At 53.1% G+C, this 13,224-nt stretch overlaps 1 protein-coding gene across 1 annotated transcript in view; it reads left to right on the top strand.

Moving 5' to 3' along the window:
* Positions 1–13,224, top strand: part of MINDY4 (MINDY lysine 48 deubiquitinase 4) — a 131,687-nt gene that overhangs the window by 103,675 nt on the left and 14,788 nt on the right. Inside the window, 2 exon segments of the mRNA XM_009203158.2 lie at positions 7,459–7,522; positions 10,706–10,867. Of these exon segments, the coding sequence (XP_009201422.2) occupies positions 7,459–7,522; positions 10,706–10,867 (226 nt within the window).

The raw sequence follows: 13,224 nt of genomic DNA on the forward strand, positions 1-13,224 counted from the left end.
GGGGTCCACGGGATGCTCGTCAGCTTACCTGGGACTCTGCTGAGCCTCTGCCAGCCCAGAATAATGAGGTGTGAACAGAGCCACCCAGACCAGGAGCCTGACCACTGGGCCTCCATCTCTGCACAGACACCTCGGCTTTGTGGCTCACTTGCCCTCTCTCACCTGAGTCTTCCCCCAGGTCACATGTGAGGCAGGGTGGGATGGATAAGTGTCCTTCCTACCCAGCGTGCTAAGACAGTTTGAAGCTTAGCTGGGAAACAGGAGGAGAGGAACTTCCTCAAAAAACTCCAGCCCAACTTTAACACTGATTCAGATTAGGGCAGAGGCCCCACTAATGAAGATTTTCAGCAATGTCTCAAGAGACCAAGGTGACAATGGAAGGTGGACCCACGGGGGCATGGATGCCAGTGTCATGGAAATAGTGGGCCCGCCACTGAGACTGCACTTCCTTCCACTGACTTTGTGTCTCTCCCTGGTCCCATCCCTGGGAGCCACCTGCTCCTCTGTCCCCAGGCCCCTTTACAGGGAGCCAAATTCTGTCCTGTAGATCTCTGCCTCGCTTCCTCTGGAGACCCTGTGCAGACCCCTGACCCTGTCGAAGACTGAATCTGGAGGCTTAGCCTCATCGGGAGCTGGAGGTGGAGGAGAGAGGGAAAGGGCCCTTGCTGTCATCCTGGGCCTTTGTGGTCTTGTGGCAACCCAAGGGATGCGCCCACAGGCTGGAACCCTTATCTCATTTACAGGTGTGGGAACTTTGAGAAGTAAAGGGTCAGTTAATGGCACAGCTGGCAGCATCACCCGAGGCTCCTGGCTCTCAGTCTAAGACCCTGTGCCTGCATCGTCTTCCCTGGACTGTGGGAGGCAGGTAACAGGAGCTGCTCAGCTGTGCCTGCTGACTTAGAAAGAGAGGTGGCAAATGAGGCCCTAGATAGGCCCATACCAGCTGGGTGCTTGACTACCTGCTTCCCTCTCCCAGTGCAGCTGGCCTGGGCTGGGCTAAAGCAAGCCAGCTGTGCCTGGGCCAGACCCCTAGGCTGCTGAGATGGCAAGTCACAGCCACTGAGCTGTGAGGATAGTCATTCTGCCATGGACACCAAGCCTGAGAGCTGGATGGGAGGGGCCCAGCTGGCACAGCTGAGAATGGGGGCCACACCCATGCCACTGAAGAGCTGGGAGGTCTCCTGACCCTTGGTCCTATGTGCATCTCCTGCCCCTGCCCACTCACCCAGGGACCTTACCTACGTGTTCACGAAGGGCCAGGTGTGCGGAGAAAGAGGACAGGCCTCAGAAGGAGGGAGAGGTAATTAACCTGCTGGAAGGGTCTCCTGTGCCAGACCCGCCTCAACTGTGTGGGTGGGGTGCTCACTTCCACCTGCCTCTCCCAGCTCCTGGAAGCTCTTCCACCAGGGCCCTTCTCACATGCAGTGTCACCTGGGGTAGGTGTGGGTAGGCTTGTGTCGTTTGGGGGCACAGTTGCTGTGCACCTGCGGGGTCTGGAGCCCAGTTCTAGCCCTCAAAGTCCTTGCCGCCTGGAGAGGCAAGACAGGTGAGTGAAAAGCAGTTGGTGGGTATCCTTAGGAAGGGGAGGAGAGATGGGGCATTTCTGTCCCTGGGGTGAGTGAGATTACAGAGGAGGTAACATTTAGCAGGGCTCTGAGGGATAAGTGGGAAGGGTTTTGGCAGGCAGCAAGAGCAAAGTAGGCAAAGGCCACTGGTGGGGGTTTGCAGGGATCAGTTGCAGAGGGTCTGGCTGTGGGGGAAGGAGCTGGACGTGGTGGGTGGCAGAAGGCAGCTTGGGAAGGGCTTTGGCCAGCTGCTGATGAGCCTGGGCCCCTGCTTTCCCTTCTTCCTCCTTGCAGGTCCCTCTTTCTCTGTCCTGCAGAGCCTTCCACCAACTCTCCCCCTGCCTCCTGGGCTCCCATCCTAGCCCTCTCCTCTTACTGCTTCGAGAATGGAAACAACTTTCACCCTCTAGCCTGTGGGGCACTCTGCAGTTTGCAAGACCTGGTATGGTCTAGTCCCTTATTGCAACAGCCCTTTGAGGTAATTATTGTTATCCCTGTCAGGGGATGACACACCGGAGACTCAGAAATGGAAAGCGATTTACCAAAGGTCACGCAGTGCAGGTGGCAGAAGGGGCCTGACACCCATTTGCTCTGACTCATCGCCTACTCCCTCTTGGCCGTCCTGGGAAAACAGTTGATATCCGCTCTATCCAAATCCTCTTCAGATATTCACAGCTCCATTTCAACTGCTTGGAGGTCTCAGTTTATTCTGGGTTCTTGGCTGTGATATGAGTGGTTGAGATGGCAGGAATCGTGACCTCTTGGTCATTGTTTTTTGTTTTGTTTTGTTTTTTGTTATTATGGTTGTTATAGTAGGAAAAAGGAAGTGACATTTACTGAATGCCAAATGCCTTATATAGTTCATCTCATTCAGTTCTCACAGCAGTCTTTAATAGAAGGAGGGGTCATCGTGCCTGTATTGCAAATAGGGAGACTGAGGCTCAGAGAAGGAAATAACTGATAAGCGGCAGTAATTGGATTTGACCAGGGCCCTCTGACTTTAGAGCCCAAGTTCTCTTGGTTGTACCACAGCTGCCCTTACACTATTGATGTTGTCCTTAAAAGTCAATATAAACCCCACGAAAGGGCTGTTATCTCTGGAGGTCACTGCTGGCGGGTGGGGAAAGTGTGGTCAAGGGTCAGTTTCTGGGAAGGGCAAGCAGGAGCTGGCCTGGTGGGACAGGGTTCCTCCAGGGCCTGGTGCCCTAGTGGTCAGGTGGAGGGGGGATGGCTGGTTGGGTCTCCCCAGGGTAAGTACTGCCTACTTCGGGCTTGATGTTTTCAATAGGGTCATGGACCAGGCACACTTGTGCACATCCTAGGAGGCCCCTAGAGGTTTCTTGCTCCAGTCCTCTGGTTTTCTAAGTGTAGACACAAACTGAGAGAGGTCAGGACATGCCTGAGGTCACTCACCAGTCAGGGGCCAAGTGGACGCTGGTGTTAGGTGAATGGCTGTGCCTGTAGGCTGGGACCTGGTCTCTAGGCCACTTGGACTTATTTTCCTTCTTATTCAGAAACTTTTATACCACATGCCCAGATTCACACAGCGAGGCTTTTAGATGAAGGGGCGAGCTGTGCCTGAGCCAGCAATGGTGGGGGCTAGGGGCAGGGCTTTGGGACTCCAGGGCTTGCTTCGAGCTGGCTGGCCTGGCTGATCATCCCATATTTCCGGCCACAGCAGACACTGTGATGTTGGTACTAGGGACAGAGTCCTAGTCCTGCCTACTCTGTGTGACCACAAAACCACAAGTCCTTTTTACTGACTGGACCTCAGTTTCCCCGTCAGTAAAACAAAGATGGTGGTCTTACTCTCCTGGCTTTACAAGGCTTTTGAGAGAAAGATGCATTTGAAGGTGCCTGAGACTGTGCAGATTCAAGGCCCATGCACTGTGCAGCCTGCTCAGTGGCAGAGCCTCTTCGCCTTCTGGGATGTATGGACAGAGGGCAGGTGGAGAAGGGAAGCAGAGGGCCCTGAGTCTGGGCTGACGTCTGTCACTAACTCAGGGCCAGTTCTCTACTCTCTCTGGGCATACATCTTACCTTCTGCAAAATTCCAAGCCTTGCAAACTCTCGCAGCCCTGATATCCCCTTTGTTCTGTTTCTTCATACAACATAGCATCTCAGGGACCTCCAGATGGTGGACAGAGTTGGGAGGTTTGGACCTTGCTGACATCCTGGGCAAAGCTCTCTGTTCCTCCTCCTCTGTCTTTGGGTGATACAGACATCCCCAGAGGCTGGATCATCACCCCAGACCCTTGGTTCAGGGTTCTGACCCTTCGCTCCCAGAATGCTGCGGAGGTTGGTGTTAGGGCAGCCAGAGCCAAGCCTATTCTGTGAGTTTCCACCCCCTGGTCCAGCCCACTCCTCCTTTGTGCTTGTTGGACTGAAATCCCAGCAAGCTCTGCTCCCTGGAGGGGCCCCCAGTGTAGGACAGCTTCCATTTTGTCTGGTCCTGGCCCCTCCTGGCTTGTGTCATCCAGCTTGGTGCCTGGTTCCTCAGGCTGTGCAGAACTCTGTGAGGGCCCAGGGCTATCCAGCCCTCAGGAGTACATGAAGGAGACAGCTACCCATTAGACTGGATGGTTAAGTCAGTCCTGGGTAAGGGACAGTCACAGCTGTGGCTCAGATGGCCCCTGCTCCTAGGTTGCTGCGTGTCCTTGGAGATCCAGGGGCTGATAGAGGAGAAGGATGGGACAAGCCTCCACACTGCCTTCAGCCCATATGATTCATGTAGTGGGCTTCTGCCTGTAATATTTCATTTGAAGAAAGGGCTCTGAATCTAAAAGGATGTTGGAGGCCACTTGTGTTGGTTTCTAGGGCTGCCATAATGACAGACATTCGTGTCTCACAGCCCTGGAGGCAAGAAGTCCAAGATCAAGGTGCCAGAGGGTTGGTACCTTGTCAGACCTCTCTCCCGGGCTTGCAGGTGGCCACTTTCTCACTGGGTCCACACAGCTCCTTCCCTGTGTGCTTCTTACAGGGCTCTGTTCAACAGAGTTTTCATCTCCCAGAGGGATTTACCTTGGGGTGGCTAAAAGGAACCGTGTCCTAATGGCAGGCTTCCTAGCATGACAGCAAGCCGGGAAGGAGGATGGAGACTTGGGAGGGTTTTCTGCCTCATGTGCGGCAGACCTCTGCTTACCGGGATACTGAATTGTTCCGGTGCCTAGCAGTGCTCAGCCCATTTCTTTCAGTTTGGGGAATGTCTTCAGCAAAGGAGGTGTTCACCTTGCACCTTTGGAAGGACCCCATCCTGAGGGTGGAACCACAGTGGTAGATGGTACCTTCGTCTTTCGCTTGTGCATGTGCATCTTTGGTGTCCCTCTGTGTGTCCAGATTTCCTCTTCTTCCAAGTCACATTGGATTAGGGCCCACCCTAATGGCCTCATTTTAACTTAGTCACCCCTTAAAAGGCTCTATTTCCAAACACACATTCTGAGGTGCTGGAGGTTAGGACTTCAACATATAAATTGTAAGGGGACACAGTTCATCCCATTACACCTCTCATCTTCCCCAGGCCCCTCGTCCTGCAGGAGGGGAGACCGAGGCCACACAGCAGGCTGGGACTAGCCATGTGGATTACCTTCTCTCCGGGCAGTGCTGAGGCTGTTGTTCCTCTACTCAAGGACTCCTCACACTCAGCTCTCCAGAGAATTCCCCTAGAGGGAGGTCTGGGCATCTAGATTTGCCAAAGTTGTAAATCTCTTAAACCATAAGCTACTCCTTGGCGTCTCTCTCTCTCTCATACCCTGATGTGAAATGCAGATGTTCCTCCCTTTTAAGATTCCAGCGCACTGCTGAATTTCCCATCGTGTTTGCACCTAAGGATGCAATTACCATTTCCTCCCATTGTCCTTTCTGCTTGTCCCCCTGCTCCCAGCTGACGCAGGCTCTCGAGCCCGCTGGGTGAACACGAGGCTATGAGCTTATAAAGATAGGACTGCTTCTGAAAGCTCCGGGTGGCATGGGGCCAGTGATGCTTATCGCCCCCCCTCCAGGACCCTTTTGAGGTTATTTTCTTCTCTTCAGAAGATGCTTGTATATGCTGCGGAGAGCATTTCCATCAATTCTTCTGCCTGAGCTGGTGCCAGCTGAATGCTACGCTCTGCTGTGAGTCACTCCCAGCTGGCTCCTTCCCAGGCCTGCTGGGCTATCTGTGGTGGGTGAGCCTCAACCACCCTTCCCTGAAGACCCCCAAGCCTTAGTGGTTCTCTGCAAGCTCCTGCAAGGGTAACCCCAGCTCATCTTCTCATGTGGATTATAAACCTTCCGTGTTTGGCCATGGTTATTAAAAACCACAAGCAAGCGTTTTCCCCAAGTATTGTGAAGCTTGAGTTTCTAAACTTGTTTTGGAAGCAGATAGAGACTCAGGCGTGTATTTTAGGCTTGTAGGCTTATGGCAGAGCTTAGATTTAAAGCATAAATTGAGACCAAGTTTCTCTTCTCTTCCACTGAAAGGAAAAATAAATGTTCTGATTGCTAAGCCCTTCCTACCCCTGGGTCGCCTCTCTAAATCTTACACCTGGCCTCTCTCTTTGGGGTGTGTTTGAAGGAAGGGGACCAGGCCCTGGACACAGTGCTGGGTGGCTGTGTATGCCCCCCCAGGGTCATTTGTGCCTCCCAGAGTCAAGTGTACCTCTCAGGGTCGTGTGTGCCCCCCAGGGCCATGTGTGCCCCCCAGGGTTGTGTGTACCCCCGTGGGTCATGTGTACCCCCAAGGGCTGTGTGTGACCCCCAGGTTCAAGTGTGACTCCCAGGGTTGTGTGTGCCCCCCAGGGCTGTGTGTGCCCCCTAGGGTCATGTGCAGAAGTGAGGGGGACAGGCCTGGGACTCAGGCTCCCTGGCCTCACCTTGCCCCCCAGAGCCAGCTTCTCTGCACTTCTTCCCACATCTATAAAATAGAGACAGGAATTCCCTCTTCACTTGGGGCTGGGGGTTGCAGTTGCCACCTGCTGAGCACAGTGAGTAGATAGCAGCTCCTTCCCTGTGTGCTCCTTACAGGGCTCCGTTCAACAGTTTTCATCTCCCAGAGGGATTTACCTTGGGGTGGCTAAAAGGAACCATGTCCTAATGGCAGGCTTCCTAGCATGACGGCAAGCCGGGAAGGAGGATGGAGACTTGGGAGGGTGTTCTGCCTCACGTGTGGCAGACCTCTGCTTACGGGGATGCTGAATTGTTCCGGTGCCTAGCAGTGCTCAGCCCATTTCTTTCAGTTTGGGGAATGTCTTCAGCAAAGGAGGTGTTCACCTTGGACCTTTTGAAGGACCCCATTCGGAGGGTGGAACCACAGTGGTACCATGGGTTGGAGGCACAGGCCTCAGAGCCGGGCACCCTTGAGCAAGACACCCCTTCTCTGAGGCTTGGTTTTCTCGAAGGGTTTTAGGGAATAACATGTGTACAGTGCCTGGTGCAGGAGCAGGTGGTAGTGACTGTTACTGTATAATTCAAGGAAACATTAGAGTGCATTCCTCCCATTTTACAGGCTGGCAGACTGAGGCTCAGAGGTGGAAGAGGGTTCCTCAGTCTTCACCATTGGTAGTGACAGTTGGGATGTGAATTCAGGACACTGGATTCCAAACCCAGGGTCCTCCCTTCTGTGTCACGCTTCAGTTGCTGTTCTCTGGTGTAGGCAGAGCTCTGGTGAGACTGGAGTGGAGGCCATTGTCCAGAGAACGCAGTGAGCTCTACTTTAGGAGGCCTGGGCTCTAGCTCCATCCCTTCTGGGTGGGAGCCTCCTCCATGGAGGGCACAGAACAGACCACTCAGGTTCCCACCAAATCTGGAATTCTGGGTCTTAGCCTGGAACCCAAGGGGAGCGCCTGGTCACCTAGTGAGGTTTGCAACCTGGGTCAGGCAGAGCTGTGCTAACAATGCTTCTTCTTGTGTTTTCCAGCATCCGCCAGGACTTTGATGTCCCCACCAGCCACCTGATTGGAGCACATGGCTACTGTACACAGGTCAGGAGCGCTGTGGGGCCCAGGTGGTCCTTCCCCCTCCTCTGTCTCTCCGAGAGGGAGGTGTCCTTCTCCCTCCTCTTGCCCAAGAAAAAGGCAAGTCTTTCTTGCCTCTGCCAACACTCTCCACGCGGCTTTCACATGCCTACCTCTGCTGGGTTTCACTGTCATGTCACGGAGACCTAGAAAGAGAGTTCAGTTTCCTGTCTGTTTCTGGACAGCTTTCTGTGTTTCTGTGCACTGATCTATGTGCCCAGAGCTGCAGAGGATGCAAAAGAGGCTGAACTCAGACCAAAGTGCTACACAGCCCAGAGCCCAGGACGTGGGGAGTAATGTCTCAGGCATGGGCCGGGGGACCCTGGGTCCAGTTGGGGAGATGATGGCTCTGGCCCCTTCTGTGTTTGCACAAGGTGTTGTCTTTATAGCCACCCTTCCCTCTGCATCGTTACAAAGGGGCCCTCAGTGGACCTCACAGGGGCAGAGAAGACCCTGAGAGCAGTTGCTTGTCATCGATCCTCTCAGTCACTCGGGTGACACCAGGGAAGGGACCTTTTCAAGATGTTACCTAGTGAACATCACAACTGGGAGCTCAGCTCTACACCTGGCTTCTATCCATGCCTTTCTCCCCATGATGAGGCCTCCCAGAGTGGCCACATAGGCCACAGTGAAATCTGGCTCTCAGCACATGGGGGGCCACAATGCATAGCATGGATGGGCTGGATAGAGCTGCACATCTTCTGGGTCCAACTGAGGACTCAGTTGTCCTGGGGGTCCTGGCTCACTTACCTCCAGCTCTGGAAACCTACCTGGGCACCATACAAGGCAAGCTTGGGGCCCGTGGTTTGTCCAGGGCACCCACAGAGGGACTGGGGGGTTGGCTGCTGCCCACCACCCTAGAGGAAGGCCTCATGGGAAGTGGCTACTCTTCTGGCTGCCCGGGGTAGCCCCACTCTCACTCCAGGGACCTGCCTGCCCCATGGGAGCTTCCCCTTTTCTGGGGCAGAGAAGGATGCTGCCCAGGTGTGGGCAGTCAAGCAGGGTGCAGAGGAGCCCAGATCAGAGTCTGGGGCTGGGTCCCAAGCCCTGTTCTCTGTTTCACTCACAATATGAGCTGGGGCAGTCTTTTTCCCCTCCTGCGCGTCAGCTTCCTCATTTGTACAAGAGGCATTTGGACTGGACCAGGGCTTCTTACACTTTGAATGAATCCCATAGGGGTCTTGTTGAAGAGCAGGCTCAGATTCAGTGGGTCTGGGCTGAAGCCTGAGATTCTCAGTTTCTATCAGGTTCCCCAGGGAGGGTGATTCTGCTGGTTCACAGACCACACTGAGTAGGAAGGGACTGCTGAGCTTTGCCATTGTGTGACTTTTGAGTCTAGGAGCAGGGAGAGGCCCGATGCCCCTTCTCCACCATCTCAAGAAGACTTCCTGCTATGAGGAAGGTTTTAGACCCAGATCAGGGAGCAGGGCCTTTTATTCCTCTTGAAAAACCAGATGGGAAAACTCGAACTTGCCTGAAAAATGCTGTGCCTTTCTCAGCAGCTGCTGCCCCTGAGGTGCAGTATTTTACAGCAGACATTTCCTCCAAATTCTTGTGTCTCATTTCCTCTACAAGGACACAATAAGTCCCCTTTAGTATCTCCCTCCAATGGAGGTCCCTCTGCGGCCATCAGAGGAGGCCTCTTTTACTATCACTGGGGCAGGGGTGTTGGTGTTAACTGAGGGATTTATTAACCCCTGATGTCATTTTCACAATTCAGGGGAAAACGCCTCTATAAACTCTGCCCTCCAGAGTTTACACTGGTCAAGGGCCGTTCTGGCCATTCCTACGTGTTCCACCATGGGAGTGATGCCTGCCTTCTTGCCTCACAGGCAGTGCCAGCTGTGGCAAAAGGTGGATGAGACAGAGAGACCTGCCTGCCCTAGTGCTGGGGCTGGGCTTGCTCAAATTCCTTCTCAGCAGGCCCTTAGAGGCCACCCTTCGTCTTGAATCTGTGCCCAGGCAGATAGTACCATGAGAGTAACAGGGTTGGGGGAAGAGGGAAGTCACCTGGGACAGAGAGAGCCAAAGCTCAGCTCTGGCACTAATGGACTGTGTGGCTTGGGTAACCCGCCTGTGAGCCCCATTTTCTCCACTCCTAACAGGAGGTTGGACCCCTGGTTACCCTGTATAAGGAAGGGACCTTCCAGCCATGTTGGTACCAAAATGTGGCAGGCATGGGTTGCAGGTGACTGCTGGAGGAATGTTGCTCCACATGTCACTGTCTCCAAGTTCCAAGGTTGGCATGCTTGTTGGTTTACCAGGTGTGTGGCCTGAGTCACAGGGCCACCAAATGCCTCATACCACACAGTAAGACGACGGCAGAGGCAGAGCTAGAACTCAGACTTGGGCTTCCTACTCCTACCTCTCTGCTTCTGTTCTGCTGCCTACTGAAGTACCTTCCTCGGCTTTCCCTGCCCTGTTAAAACCCCACCGTCACTGATGAAGTTCAAACAAGGCCTGGAGTTTAGTTATTGGTACTGCACCGTGGTCAGTTTCCTGGTTGAGATAATGTACTCTGGTTATGTAAGATGTTATCATTGGGGGAAGCTGGGTGAAGGGTACACAGGAACTCTCTGTACTATTTTTACAACTTCTTTTGAATCTAAAATTATTTCAAAATAAAAAGGTTTCTTTAAAAAATAACATCGTTTAAGACTCACCCAAATGTCACTTCTCCTTAAAGTTGCCCTGACTCGGTCATGTGGCCTTGTATTCATCTGGCTCCAGAGTACTCCATGCACACATTTTTACAGCCCCAGCCACATCCTGCATTGTGAGTCAACGTGCAGGCATGCACCTGACTCCCCAGTCTAGACGCAAAGTGCATGTCAAGAGCCATGTCTCACCCTCTCACCAGTGCCTCCAGTAGCCTACAGCATAGGACAGGGTCCTGTGAATGGCTGGTACTCAATGAGTGCTTGTGGAATAAAGGTGGGTGGGTGCCTGGAGTTACCTTGATGAGAAAAGTTGGTGCCTTTCCCACAGGGCTTGTGGAAAAATTGAAGTCACAGCCTCCTCTGCTCTCAGTCTCTCTTCCTCCTTGCTTTCCTTCCTTCTCCAACCTTTTTCTCTTTCCCCCGTCTCCTCTCCACCCTTTCAGTAACTGATTCAGACTTGATGAGCCTTTCCCCTTTCTCTCATCTGCAGGAACTTGTCAATCTGCTCCTGACTGGGAAAGCTGTGTCCAACGTTTTCAACGATGTGGTTGAGCTGGATTCTGGGGACGGGAACATCACACTTCTCAGAGGCATTGCTGCACGCAGCGATATTGGCTTCTTATCTCTCTTTGAACATTACAACGTGTGCCAGGTACCCAGATGCTCACGTTCACCACAAGTAGGGGAGCCTGGCTCCCTGGAGCAATGAGAAGGAGGGAAGCGGGGAAGGAAAGCTGGACTCCACTTCTCAGAGCTGGCTGAAATTCGGGTCCAGTTGGAATCACAGAGGGCTTGGGAAGAAGTACAGCTTCTCTGCTGTGGCTACAGGCCTGTAATTCAGACCCAAAGCCAGCTGATACCATGTTCTGGGGAAGATTGTTTGAAAAGGACTTTGAGGGATTTCTACTGTGATTGTGGGTCACAGTGGCTGCAGCTGGTGTCTGTATGGTGGGGGAGCCTTCCCAAGGGACAGGAACTTGAGGTCTTAGGCCTTGTATTAGTTTCCTAGGGCTGCCTAACAAAGTACCACAGACTCGGTGGCTTGAAACAACAGAAACTTACTGTCTCACAGTTCTGGAGGCTGGAAGTCTAAGATCAAGGTGTCAGAAAGGCCATGCTCCCTCTGAAACCCATAAGGAGAATCCTTCCTTGTCTCTTCTAGCTCTTGGTGTTTTCCGGCAATCCTTGGCATTCCTTGACCGTATGGTGATGCTTCTATAGATGTATCACTCCAGTCTCTGCCTCCATCCATCATCATAGGGCCACCTTCTCCCTGTGTGTCTTTTCTTATGCAGACCTCAGTCATATTGGATTAATTGGATTAAAGGCCCACCCTACTCCCACATGACCTCGTCTTAACTAATTATGCCTGCAACAACCCTGTGTCCAAATACAGTCATATTCTGAGGTACTGGGGGCTAGGATTCAGCATATCTTTTCAGAGGCACAGTTCAACCCATAGTAGGCCTCACACATCCTGTTTGCTGGCGTGTGGTCCCTCTGCATCCTGTGTCACTGCAGCCAAGGGCTCAGAAAGGGCTGGGCCGCCAGGTAAAGCTGGACAGAGCATGGGTGACTGTACCTCTGGGGAATGTGGCCAGGGACTGAGGGAGCTGGGCAGAGGAGCACTGGACCCTGCCTTCTTCTTCTAGCTGCCATGGAAACTTTCTCTAAGCGTTGCTTTCCATGGCTTCAGAGAGTCCATTGCTCTGTGGTCGATTAAATGGGAAGGGTTGTCCTGAGGGGCAGCAGGAGCGCTTTTCACAGTGACCACGCCCTGCAAAGATTCTTGGAGGGTCTGGATGAGGCCTCATTCACCACATATCCTCAGAACCAGGACACAGAGATTGACTCAGCGGGGCCATGCAGATGGTGCCAGGCGATTCTACCCTGGATTTTCAGGGTGGAAAAAGACTAGGGTTTTAAGCCAGGGCTCAGTTTTACCCACCCTTCCCATATGTGGGGGTGTGCTGTGTCTTGCTAATGAACCATGTGGTGCAGCCCCCTCCCCAGATCCCCTCTCTGGGTGATACCCCCAGCATGCCAAAAGCAGACTTCTGGGTCCCAAAGACTTGGGGTAAGAAAGAATGAGAGTGGCTACTTCCTGGCTGTGCTGGTGTCAGGAGGGAGCCCAGGAATGTGGCTGGTGAGAAGCACCAGGGCTCTCGAGCACCAGACCCTGGGTGTGCTCTGAAAGTATTCAGCTCAAAATTCCACGGGCCAAGAGAGGTAACCTTGGCCAGGTTCATGGAATTCCCAGGCTCACCAGGAGCTCTGGTTTCATTCTTGGGTGGAGGGCGTTGGTCAGAGAGTAAACTATTTTGCTGTGGTCTGTGCAGGGTACTTGATGGGAAAACCAGTTGGGGTTATCCTTCCCTTGGAATAAAAGGACTGTTGAAGAAATTCAGGCCCTACAGCCATCTCCCCTCCTTGTGGGCTTCTTGGATCCACATAGACCCTCTGCTGTTCTGTGCTCAGTTGAGGACTGGGAGTTTTGTTTCCCTGCAGTAGGTGGATGCTTCCTTCCTCTGCCTTGCAACTGCAAGCTCACTAAGGAAGGAGCCCTGGCCTCCTTTCCTCCTCCATGAGCTCACTGAGGGCTGGGCCTCCACCCTGCCTTCCACTGAAGGCTCAGGGCCCGGCAGCTCAGACAAAGCCCTTCCCTCTTCTTCTTCTTCTTCTTCTTCTTCTTCTTCTTCTTTTTTTTTTTTTTTGAGGCAAGGTCTCACTTTGTCACTCATGCTGGAGTGATCTCAGCCCATTGCAACCTCTGCCTCCTGGGTTCAAGCAATTCTTCTGCCTCAGCCTCCTGAGTAGCTGGGATTACAGGGGCATGCTAATTTTTTTTTTTTTTACAGTAGAGATGGGGTTTCACCATATTGGCAAGGCTGGTCTTGAACTCCTGACCTCAAGGGATCCACCCACCTCAACCTTACAAAGTGCTAGGATTACAGGCGTGAGCCACTGCGCCCAGCCCCTTCCTTTTTCTTTAACACCACCTTCCATCCC

The sequence above is a fragment of the Papio anubis genome, chromosome 4 (assembly GCF_008728515.1).
Source record: "Papio anubis isolate 15944 chromosome 4, Panubis1.0, whole genome shotgun sequence".
Lineage (NCBI taxonomy): Eukaryota > Metazoa > Chordata > Mammalia > Primates > Cercopithecidae > Papio > Papio anubis.